The sequence below is a fragment of the Xenopus tropicalis genome, chromosome 5 (genome assembly GCF_000004195.4).
Source record: "Xenopus tropicalis strain Nigerian chromosome 5, UCB_Xtro_10.0, whole genome shotgun sequence".
NCBI lineage: Eukaryota > Metazoa > Chordata > Amphibia > Anura > Pipidae > Xenopus > Xenopus tropicalis.
In genome coordinates this window covers 88602883-88615492 of record NC_030681.2, presented here as the reverse complement: position 1 = coordinate 88615492, position 12610 = coordinate 88602883, and the positions used below count along the sequence as shown (strand labels likewise).

At 37.4% G+C, this 12610-nt stretch overlaps 1 protein-coding gene across 3 annotated transcripts in view; it reads right to left on the bottom strand.

Annotated features, from left to right (window-relative positions):
- The window catches only part of ube3d (ubiquitin protein ligase E3D), an 85674-nt gene that overhangs the window by 19836 nt on the left and 53228 nt on the right, over positions 1 to 12610 (bottom strand). The window contains exon 9 of one of the 3 annotated variants that reach the window (XM_002938455.5): positions 12135 to 12273. The exons of 1 other annotated variant lie outside the window; for it this stretch is intronic. In XM_002938455.5, the coding sequence (XP_002938501.1) occupies positions 12135 to 12273 (139 nt within the window). Of the gene's footprint in view, positions 1 to 12113; positions 12274 to 12610 lie in introns of those variants that run through there. One more of the 3 variants, XM_031902404.1, reaches the window with a different exon arrangement.

The window sequence follows — 12610 nt, the reverse complement described above, 5'->3', positions numbered from 1 at the left end:
TAGAAAAAACTAATTTTCACTAAAACCATGAATGCCAAGTAATTTATTAAAAGCACAAAAACCTGTCCACGTTTTCAAAATAATTTTTCTACATGATCTTGCCAACGTTTAAAAACTTGCCACTGTTGAACATAGTGCCCAACTATATGTTAAGCTAAATTATAGCATAGCTTACAAGATGTCCGAAACAAAAATATGAAAAGAGCCATTATCCAGATTCACGTTCCCAACAGATAAGCCAATGGGAACAATGAAGAAAGACTATAACTGTAACAGAAGGCAGTATTTCAAAGTTCAATTAAAGGAGAAGGAAAGGTAAAAACTAAGTAAGCTTTATCAGAAAGGTCTATTTAAATACAGCCATAAGCACTCACAGAAACGCTGCACAATCAAGGAACACAGGATTTCTTGTCTCCTTTTTTGGGAACATGTTGTTCAGGTGTCTGACTTCCCCTCTCAAAAAATCCTTAATTCCAGGGGCCAGAGTTTGCACAGTTCTCTCCTCTCTCCTGCTCCCCCCCCCATAAGAATGCTAAGAACTCCCTCTCCTCTCCCTTAGGAATGTGCGATCTGAGCTATAACGGCTAAACAGCAAACAGGTAGTTATTTAAAATGGCAGCTGCTGTCTTAAGTAAACGGAGAAAGCTTCTAGGGCTCTTTACTCAGGTATGGAAATGCTTTTTGCAGAATAAATATAGTGTTCTAGGTGGCACTAATGTGGCAAATATATTGGCAGTAAAATGTTAAAATGACTTTCCTTCTTCTTTGTAGGCCATAACTATCTATTGTTTGGCCCTTTGCACACTTACCTTCTGTTGTTTCCAAACTGCCACAGGTCTCTGCAGAAAGTTGCAGCTACCTCAACAAATAGTAATGCTGAATATGCTGTATTAGTTAGAGGTGGGAGGGGTAAGGCATTCCCTCGCCCTCTAAATTGTTCATCCTGGCGAAAAGTAAATGACCCTTTAAAAGATCTTAGTACAAGGTCCAATGTGAGTCATTTAATGATTTTGTTTAGGCCAAACAATTGCAGTAAAAGTGGATGACTTTCTCTACTTACTTGTGTTTTCAGCAATCAGTTACTTTTGTTTGTCTCTAAACCTGTCTTCTTTTCCGCAAGTGTTTTTTTTTTTCCCCAAAACTTAAAATCTTGTCAGGTTTTAGGTAGCAAGATTTTTATTATGTTTTGGAAAGAAAAATGCTTTAAAAAAACACAAAGAATTTTTTCTACAAACATTTTTTTGTTGTTGATCAAACGCCAGTGACTCATTTGGAGCCATTTACTAACCACCTGATTTTTTTTCTGCTTCGGACTTAGTGATAAAAAAAAACTCACGATTTTTCAAGATTTACTGGGCCCGATTCACTAAAGTCCGAAATAAGGAGTGCTATTTATAGCATGCGTTAAAAATCTTATCACTTCTTATTTTTCACTCGATTCACTAAAAGGACACTTGCAGAGCGCAATATATTACGCACGTAACCATTACTTTCTGAAAACCACCATTTCCCTGAAAACTGGAGGATGCATCACTCTAGGGCCAACATATACTTGCAAAAATACGACTGCAAACTCCATGTTGTGTTGCCAATAGCTCACGAACCGCAATTTTCTTTAAGTACTGCCTGCCCCAAGTAGGGTTAATATTCACACAGATTAACACGATATTTTGCACGTTTAACGCTTTAACGCCAAGAACACCGCTTCTTAATTATGACAAGTGTCCTTTTAGTGATTCGAGCGAAAAATAAGAAGTGATAAGATTTTTAACGCATGCTATAAATAGCACTCCTTATTTCGGACTTTAGTGAATCGGGCCCACTATGTGTTAAAAGGGCTAAAAATCCTAATCGAACAATTCGCCAACTAAAACTTGCTGAGATCTTGTAGAAATCAATGGCAGATGACCCTTCACTTTTCTGGAAGAAATATGGCTGTAATCAGCATATTATGACCCAAGGGCCCCCTCTTCTCTAATGCACAAAGGGGCATAGCAGTGCACTGCAATAAAACTGGTCAGGACTTAATTGGTAAGAACAATATGCATGCACTATACCTCAGTCACATTCCAGTTGCTTTGTTGTCTTTAGAATGGGAAATACCAGAATATTCAGAAGAAGGTAACCTATTGTATGGGCCTAGCAAGCCTAAAGGTGCTTTAGGTCAAATACTTTTTGTGACATAAGCTCCTTTCTACAAGCAAAAAATGGTTCCAAAATGGTTCCCCTTTTAAAGCCCACAGTATTAATTTGAAATACTGGATTGATTCTCAATTAATGAAGAAGGAACGGTAAAAACTAAGTAAGCTTTATCAGAAAGGTCTATGTAAATACAGCCATAAGCACTTACAGTAATGCTACAGTAATGAGTCCTCTATCAAAAGAAACACAGGAATTCTTGTCTCTTTTTTTGTAAACATGATGTTCCAGTGTCTGGCCAGAGTCTGCTCAGTTCTCTCCTCTCTCCTACTCCCCCTCCCTTAGGAATGTGTGATCTCAGCTATAAGGGCTAGAGACTGCAGGAAGGAAGCTGCTTAAAATGGCAGCTGCTATCTTAAGCAAAAGGAGAAAGCTTCTAAAGCTGTTTACTCAGGGATGTTAATCTCCCCATCCCCCACAGAGTCCATTCTAAGCATTTTATCTCTGTAATAATAGAACAGTTCCTTGTACTTGATAGTTACTAAGCTGCATGAATCTGTACTGGTGGCAAAACAATTCTATTGGGTGTATTTAATGATTTAAATGATTTTTAGTAAACTTAAGTTATAGTGATCGAAATTATGGAAAACCCAGGTCCCAAACAATATATACATTTACTATATTTACAGTAGCTTTATGTCAGTAAGATGATATACTTTTTTTTTATCAAATAAACCTTTAACTTCATTCATATAAGCTGTGGTATAATAAGGGTTAAAGAAAAATCAACAATCTTTTCTTATTGTTCCAGTTCACCTAACTGTTTTCTAATGGAAAATGAAATATTTAATGAGGGCACTGTGGGAAAGAAAGTAAAAATGAGCCCTGCTCACCCATGACTATCTGTTTCTGTTCTGCTCTGGGCATGAAGAGAATATGCTAGCTCAGCACAAGAACACACAGTCACTGATTCATGTTATGTTCTCAAACTGACAGAAACATTTTTTCAACAAATTTCTATGCGAATACATAAAGGAGTTGGTCTGGAGCAGAGAACATCAACTTGTCACTCAGTGCAGCATTTTGGAAATCCACGGAATCATTTTAACATTGGAAATATATTTATACATAAAAACACCAATATTTCAATGATAGTTATTACTTATATTACTATAAATGTGAGCAAATAAATGAACTAATAAAGAAAATGCCACCAGATAAGTATACAAGATTAAATGACAAACGACAGATAATCTACAGATATTAGAATAGGAAATAATAAGATGGTTAGAGTAGATTAGGGACCTGCTCAGAGAGCCTACCTTGATGTGGTGGCAGGCTTGATATCTTTTAGCCAAATCTATTTAACGGGGTTGTTTACCTTCCAAACACTTTTTTTTCACATAGGACACCAGATCAGAGCTGCAGTCAGATTGTCAACTTTCTGTGTCCTGGCTGAATTGAGGACTGGGTGCTAGTTATGTGCGGGTTGACCATGACTCTTAGGTGAGAAGGTTTAGGGTTAAAATTTGTGTGACTTTTGCAGATTTAGGTTGGTTGTGGGTCAGACTGGTGACTCTTCCTCTGCTCCTGAGGTTTCTCTGTCTCTTAAATCAAAGGTATGCGGGTATGGGTTTGATGCAGGTCCTACAATGGCAACATTTTGAGGGTTAAGTTTGCGTGCGGGTTAAGGTTTTGGGGGTTGGGGTCAGGTCTGGGTTGAGCTTTTCCTGTTGTAAAGGTGCACCCAGTAGTAGGCAGAACTATGTAGCAGCAGCCCAAGTCTTACCTAAGTCACTACCTCTGTCTCACTGCTCCTAACTTGTCTACATTTATAAGATGGCTGCTGATCTTGCTTAGCAGCTCCAAAGATCCAAATGCATATCATATATGTGCTATATATTAAATTTAATTATTACCATAACAGATTCCACAGCTTCTGTTTTTTTTTTTTTGCACATGCTGCCATAAGCAGGAGGGCTTCATATATTTACTTTTCAAATAAAATATTCCCTGTGTACTACAACAGCTTTCATCCAAGGGGAGAGGTACATGCTCTTTGGAGAGGTACATGCTTTTTTTCCTTTATCCTCTGACATAAATCCGGAGTTGTCCCTCCAGCTGTCAGCCAATCAACTACCTGAACCCTTAAAAACAGCCAGGTGTAGTTCTGCACGAGCTGTGTGTGGTACTACATAAGCATTTATTCATAAAGTGTCGCACTGTACAATAATTTTTTTAGAAACAAAAAAGATGGTGTTTTCCAGTTTCTGGAGCATGCTGGAGTGGCCACTTTCACAACAATAAGATAGAGACAGAACCCAATAGTAGAGGGATCTGATATTGCGGACCTTGGGTAATTTGTATTCTATTCTAAATTGCTATGGTTACAGAGAATTAAAGTCTACTGCTTAGATCTAGCTTAACTATTGTAAGTGCCAACATTAGCAGATAACGCCACTAATAGTTTAGCAAATTATTCAGTTACAATTTTTTTTTTTTTTTTAAATTACCGCAAAAACACCCTATTCTCAACTCCAATGTTTGGTGCTATAATCCTCTAATTCAGATACACGAGGTACCAAATCTATTCTACAGTGTCTCCTGCAGCACTTCATTTTCTTCAGATTCTGTACACTGATAACGCTAACAACACCTTTCACCCAAACTCAACATATTACAAACTCTTGAGAAATGCTCCCCCCTTGGCAAATTTAACATTTATATTGACTAATATATGGTGCTTTTCCAATAATATGCTTTTAGCTGCAGCGTCATAGTCTTTGTGTACATTAGTTTAATGCTAAGCTAGTCTCCGGACTACCACTTTAGCAGACCTCAGCACTCAGTAAAACCACAAGGAAAGGCAGGATCAGTTTACATGCACTTCTTTTTGTATAGTATGAAAGATATTTTGCATACATCATATTAAGCCTTCCAAGGTTATTTGCTTTGCAAACAAAATGTTTGTGTGTATATATACATTTGTTTTGTTTATTGCGCAAACCCACCACTCAGTAGACCCTGGGCGGCCTGGGCCACAGCGTACTCTGTATAAAGTTTGCCACTTAAGCATGCTTGCCCCCCCCCCACCCACAGATTTTCTTTGCAGAGAAAGGGCCAGAACCACTCAAGGTATGTTACTGCCACCAGTCATGCATGGGTGAAGGGAAACATAGAGAGATGGGGAAAAATAAGGTATAAAATAAGGCAAAGGATCAGTTGTTATAAAACTTATTAAGATCAAGTAATCAAAAAATATATTTTACAAAGAAAAGAGGAGAAATTGCTTTGCAACAGCCCTAACCCTGTTGCTTATTAGAGTGCAACTGATTATTTTTTGTTGTTTTGATTGTAAACTCTGTATACATTAGAATATATATACATATCTTAGCACTATTTATATAACATTTTCTCCAGTTGTTGAAAAAGGGGATTGGCTAAAATGTACCATATTTTATTTTTTTTCTTTAAACAGTAAGACTCAAAGAACTATAATTTAAACTTCATGACCTTAAAAGTCAATAGACAACATTAAAATGGAACATCTGACATTTCAGTAATAACTGCAGCAGTCAAATGAAAATGTTCTAAAATTCTCCAGCTAATAGTCCCATATATCATCCTAAAAAAACCAGCAATTGTGGGAAAGCTGTGTACTAGCCAACAAAGCAAAGCCAGATGAGGTTAAAACATTTTAGCAGAGATTAGGTGTCACTTTAAAGTATTTCTAACACTAAATGATTTTGTGATTTAGCAAAAAAAAAAAAAAAAAATTGTAGCAGTAGTGTCAGTATACATCTTGAGGAAAAAAATGTGATGCCTGAACAGTTCAGTGATAACATCACAAATTTTCCAAAGTACATGGAATTCCACCAACCAAACAGAAGTAAAGTACAACAACCATAAACTCTTTGTCTATATCTTAACAAACAGCAAAATGTAAGTCAGTATTTTACTTTTTTTCTGCCTCAGTGCATTGTGAAAATAAAACTATTACCAGTTTAATAAAGTAATCTTTTACAGAAAACTCTGAGCCTGGGAAATTCACAATATCTATATTATACAAACATTATAACACTCATTGTGTTACAAAGGTGATTTATTTCAGTCCAGCTACTCCTTTGTGCTGTTAAATCACTGATCTACACAAAATAGTCCCAAAAGTCAAACTGGAAAGTTTGACAATTTTCAAAATGAATAACAAATTTAAAAATTATGTGGTCTTGGTTGCAGACTTTACCTCTTTTGCTTTGAAATCCCTAAATAAGTTTTCCCTAAATAAGATCCTGACTAACTATGGAAATCCATTAATAAAAAAAGATGGTACAACAGCAACACTCTAGAGAAGGACGTTCACCAAAATTCAGAGACTAGGTAAGGAGTGCATTAATCAGAGAAGCAACCAAGGGAAAATGGTATTTGAAGTCCACAGATCTAAAGCACATTGTCAAAACGTACAAGGTTCCATGCAATGTGTATTAAGCAATAACCTGAACAGATATTATCATACAATAGTACAATCTTTCAAGGTGATATTACCCTAACCAAAAATCAGACTCTTTTTCTACAAATCTTATGAGTCTGATTTGGTCCCACACATGGGACAAATCTTCTTGTTTACAAGTGGGTCTTTATAAGTATGAACAGCTTTTCAGATTGCATCGCTAAGATTTAGCTGGGTACTCTCCTTAACTGGCCTTCTGCCACAAAACTGTATTTTTTTTTCTTTCTGAACAGCAAGTTCTGTGCAAGCTACAATTTAAACATGAAGCAAAAGAGGGATTATACTGAAAATACTGTCTCTTACTTGCATTCAAAAATGTTCCACTAAGCCAATAAAATCAATAGGGTACCAAGGAAATTTCATCTAATTTCAATGTATCGAGTAAGTTCTGCAGGAACGTGCAGTAATTATTGCTTCCAAGTGGTAAATGTAACCATGGTATGTTTATTACCATGAGAAAGGGCATGAAATTAACATTCTATATGTGACTCTGACCAAAGTATTTTTTTTTATTATCTGGCACTCATAGTATTGAATACATTTTGGAATGAAGATACTATGGCATCTATAAAAAGCGGGGCCTGAATTTATTCCCTTTAAAGCTATGTCACCTTGCTATCAGTGTTACATTTACCCTGGATGTAATATCATATTTATGCCATCAGTCAAAATCCTAGATCTCAATTAAGAAACCAATTTCCCACTGGGGAAATACCAGTTGTGCTAGGAGCTCTCAAGGGCATGTGCTTTGCCCGAAATGTCGCATATGCGATGTGATTCTTTTTTAATACACTTTTTTGCAATTATCTATTTTTTCTACTATATTTATGATAATGGGATGATACGGCGTCCTGAGGTGGCTGATATAACCGCAGAAATCGGCACTCACCAGTCCCACAAACAACGGGCGGGTGCTGACCCACAAAATCCATATAGTCTATAAGCACTCATGGCATGAATATCCAAAAAATTGACCGTTTATTTAAAAGATAGTTTTGTTTAAATAAACGGTAAATTTTTTGGATATTCATGCCGTGAGTGCTTTCTATAGACTGTTTGGCCTGGGTGCAGTATTAAAAAGTAATACAGCATGCAAAAAGAAAATGCCGCACTCACAGGACTTAGTGATGTTGTTGACGTTGAAATAAATAAGTTTATTCTTTCACCACTAAGTCCTGTGAGTGCGGCATTTTCTTTTTGCATGCTATATATATATATATATATATATGCAAGAGTGAGTATTGAGAGTGTTAAAATAGCGGGTGACAGGAAAGGAAATAAGGGAGCGAGAGATCCTCCATAGCTGAACTGCAATTCACCGATTGGTGCCTATAAGTGTAGCCAAATTATAGCATGAAGAACAGGACTGCTACTGCATTGCGTAAGCACAGACCCGCAAAGGTATTAAATATAAAATCAGCACAAAACGCCGGGTTAGCAGCGTCAGTGGCTTGGAACTGCGTTAGTTTTAGGTATGAGTACGGCATCGCTAGGCAAAGTTACCAGCAAAAGTAGCACAGCATCACAATTACAAGTAGGCATCAGTAGCCGTAATCATCAGTATCATTAGCTGGAAAGCAAAAAAAATTTTTATGAGTCTAAGACCCAGACAAATTACTGGCACTGTAAGCCGGAATTAATAGTTTAGAATGAACCAATCCGCAACATACCCACATTGAGAAAAGCACGCAAGACACAGCGCAGGGGAAAAATTATGTAGTGTCAGACCCACAAATGTCAGCTTGAGTGGTTCTCCACGGAAGACGGCTGGTCAGCGTGTACAATCTCGGGAAACTCATCCTGTCACAGAGAGCCCATATATCAGTACAACGTTCCTAGGTATACCATCTTCGCGGCGTGCCAGGAAGGAGGTCCACCGGGAGTTTTTAGGTGGCGGGGTGCTAGTAGCTGGCATGCAGTAGTTACTGCTTATAGCAGTTGGCAGTATGGTGTTGTAGGGTAGGCTACAGAGGCAGGCACATAAGGAACGGAACAGATGCCTACAGCTGAGGGTCCCATAGGTATAAAAACAGTGGATTGAAAAGGAACTACTGACAGAATAAAGTAAAGTGAAGTGAGTGAAAGCAAAGTGAAGATGTTAGTGAGCAGAAAATTGCATCATAAGCTCGCTATGAGTCTGTAATGTCCTCTACAGTAACAGCAGGCTGGCACAAACCAAATAAATTTTCCAAGATTTAAGACTTGATTTGACCCTATGATTAAGTGCCTCCTAAGGCACAAAACATGTAAGGCTTAAATCATAGGTGGGGTCATTTATGAACCCTGGGGGGCACAAGTCAAAGAGCACTAAGGGGCTCCCCTTAAACAATATATATAAAGAGTGCTGTGCTGTATAAGCACCACCTGTCTGAGCATGCTGCAGTTTAAATATCAGCAAATCCATTATGCAGGGGGGTTATCTGTTAACTGGTAATCTAACTAGGTTACAAGAACCAGGAAATTGGAAACTAAACATACTTTCAATATCTCTGTTTGATCTCGAGAATTAAGAAAGATTATATTTTTTTAATTCAGCACAAATTCTATTAATTTAAACAATGTTGAACAAGGGAGAAATTCACATTTCAATCTATAACGTATAACTGGTTTTTGCAAAGCCATCATCATGAAAACAAAAAGCAAGTTTTGTTGTGCCCTTTTTTGCACTCTAAAAATCATGTCTATGAAGATTCTCATTCATCCAGGTCATGATATACAGTATCTAGTAGAATTAAGTCTAAAACAACTGGACTTTTCTGAGTTTTTCTTGAAAACGTTTCACCACTCATCCGAGTGGCTTCTTCAGTTCAAATGACTGGTAGGGAATTCCCCGGTATTTAAACTCTTGATGGTAGTAGAGTCACAGACATCCAATCACAATGGTTCCATTGAACTTGTTCAGTTAGGTGTTAGCTGAAACTGACAGGTGTAAGAAGGTATGATCCAATCACAATGGTACCAAGATTCTCATTGATGAAGGTGTTAATCCTTCAAAGTACATGACTGGAAGTGTGAACTGTTGTGAAACTGCCGGGGTAAGGATGTCAACGCGCCATTGTATGTTGGTGACAAGCGGTGTCTCAGGCCCCCTCCTCTGTTCAGGGATGGTTTTTCCAGGTTGGCATAAATGGCCTCTTTCACACCTCTTTCAAACCATCTGTCCTCTCGGTCCAAAATATGCACGTTACTGTCCTCAAAAGAGTGACCTTTTTCTTTGAGGTGTAGATAGACCGCTGAGTCTTGTCCTGAGGAGTTTGCCCGCCTATGTTGGGCCATTCTCTTACAGAGAGGTTGTTTTGTCTCCCCAATGTATAAGTCTGAGCACTCTTCACTACACTGGACAGCATAGACCACATTACTTTTCATGTGCTTGGGTGTTGGGTCTTTCGGGTGCACCAGCTTCTGTCTCAGGGTGTTGCTGGGTTTGAAAAACACAGGAATGCGATGTTTGTTGAAAATTCTCCTAAGTTTTTCTGATGTTCCAGCAACATATGGAATGACTATGTTGTTTCGCCTGCTGTGTTCCTCCCTTCTGTTTGTAGGTCTGGTCTTTCTGTTGGTCTTTGATTTGGTCTCTACTACCATCAAGAGTTTAAATACCGGGGAATTCCCTACCAGTCATTTGAACTGAAGAAGCCACTCGGATGAGTGGTGAAACGTTTTCAAGAAAAACTCAGAAAAGTCCAGTTGTTTTAGACTTAATTCTACTAGATTCTAAAAATCATCCTTTCTTGTTGTGATACAAATATGTAAGCTTGAGGTTACAAGTTGTTATATATCCTGTGCCAGGGGTCACCAATAAGTTCTACCTGAAAAAATAAATCATGTCTCTCTAAGACCATACTGGAAAATCATACAGTAATGGGGTAAGTAAATATCGAGCCACAAACAAGCAAATAAATGGAAAATGCTTTAAGAGTCTCCTGACAGCAGAAGTATGCCTACAGCCACACTTGTGAATGTTATCAAAAACAAATGCTGGTTAGAGTTGCATGCAACAATGCTAAAATGTAATTTGACAAAGACTGAATTCTATTTATAAAATGATAGGTCTGGCCACTGCTGTATACAGGGACCAATGAGTGCTGAGAGCATTGTAAAACTAGCATTGTGCAGTCACCAGGTTAACTTACTGGTACTCAATCTGGATTTTTAACTTTGAACTCTACTTAGCCACCTATGTGGTACTGGTTTTATTTTACATACTCAAATACATATTATTACACTGGAGTTACATGCAGGCATGTGCAACCATATTAAATCATGAAGCAATATTAGAGTATGACAAGTTTAATGGAATAATAATATGTGCTGTGTTTATCCAGAACTGTTATTTCATATGGTACATCGACAACTTAGGAACATCTCACTTGATAAATACATTGATTTTAGATCAAATGAAAGATAATAATTCCTGTATTAGTCTAAAGCTGAAATGAGTAACTGTTCATTTGATCCAATTATCACAATTTCCTAATGCTTGGCTTTTATGAAGGAATCTCTGAAGGAGAAAGCTGAAGAGTAATCTTTTTGTTTTTTTTACTCTGCAATCTGATACAATAAAAGGAAAACAAAATCTTTAGAGTGACCTTTCTGTATCCAGATCCCAAATATCAAGGACAAGATTAAATTTTAAAGCACTATTTACCTATTGCTTATGCCAACCTGCATTATTTGCCCCTGTTGGTCTTATAATAAATACATTTATTAAGTTGGGCTTATGTATAAAAAGAAAATAAACACTAGCCAAAAAAATATATATTAATTTACAAGATTTCTCTGAAAGAAAAAAACATGAGGGTTTGCATCTGACGCACATGAACCCCTCCAAGTGACAAATTTTGATCCCTCTGATTTCCACAGAATCTGTGCACTGCCCACCAGGTCTACGGTTTACAGGGAGGAAGAGCCAGTTCAGCAAATGAGGTGTGAGGAGGTGGGACATGGATGGGGCTCCTGCACTACAGTTTATGAGGAAGAGGCGAGTGCAGGCAGATTAGGGTTGGTGGGAGGTATGTTTCTAAATTGCAGAGGTGGATATTAGCTCAAGGATACATGGTGTGTTGTGCACAGATTCTATCAAAAGAAGAGGAACTTCAAGTCCTAATATTCATCACTTCAACATGTGACAAGGTGACAGAGGGGTTAAATGTCTCTGCCAGCCTAGGGGGTTGGTAAGGAGGTAAAATGGACAGCAAGAGTCAAAGGGCAGACCACATGGTACTTCTCAGTCTGTTTAAAAAACTGTGGGAAAGAAGGTACATTGTAGGAGATGTGCATTAGTTTCTATATAGCTCATCATAGGAAAAAAACAAAAAAACATCAAAATATAAAAATGGAAAAAAATGGATAGAATTGTTCTGGTCACTATTTTATATTCAGTAGTACAGGTGCAATAGTTTAACATTATAAATTATATAACATTATATTATATACAGATTTCATAAACAGAGAATTTATTCCAATATTACATAGACATGGATATTACCTGCCAGCTATTCATGAAACGCAGGGAGATAGGCAAGGATGTGTTGTTGAGAGACAGCAGCAGGATAAGTTCCAAGCATGTGTTTAGAGGGAACGTTAATGAATGAGCACCGGTATCATTCATCCACTTATCAGCAAGCCTAAAAGTAAAAAAGAATTTAGCAGATGCAGTCCAATGTGAGGCACAATATGTAGAATACGAGGAAGCAAATGAAGGGGCAATATACTCCTTGTACAACTTGCATTTAATGAGTTTTGCCTGTTGCTTTAATTAGTAAAAATTTATGTTTTTTGTTATTTTTTGAGTTAAAAAAGAAGGAAAGTCATTTTGGCATTTTACTTCCAATAGATTTGCCATATTAGTGCCACCCAGAACGCTATATTTATTCTGCAGAAAACTTTATGATTTCTGAGTAAAGATCCCTAGAAACTTTCTCTGTTTAAGATTGCAGCTGCCATTTTAGCTTGGTCTTCATA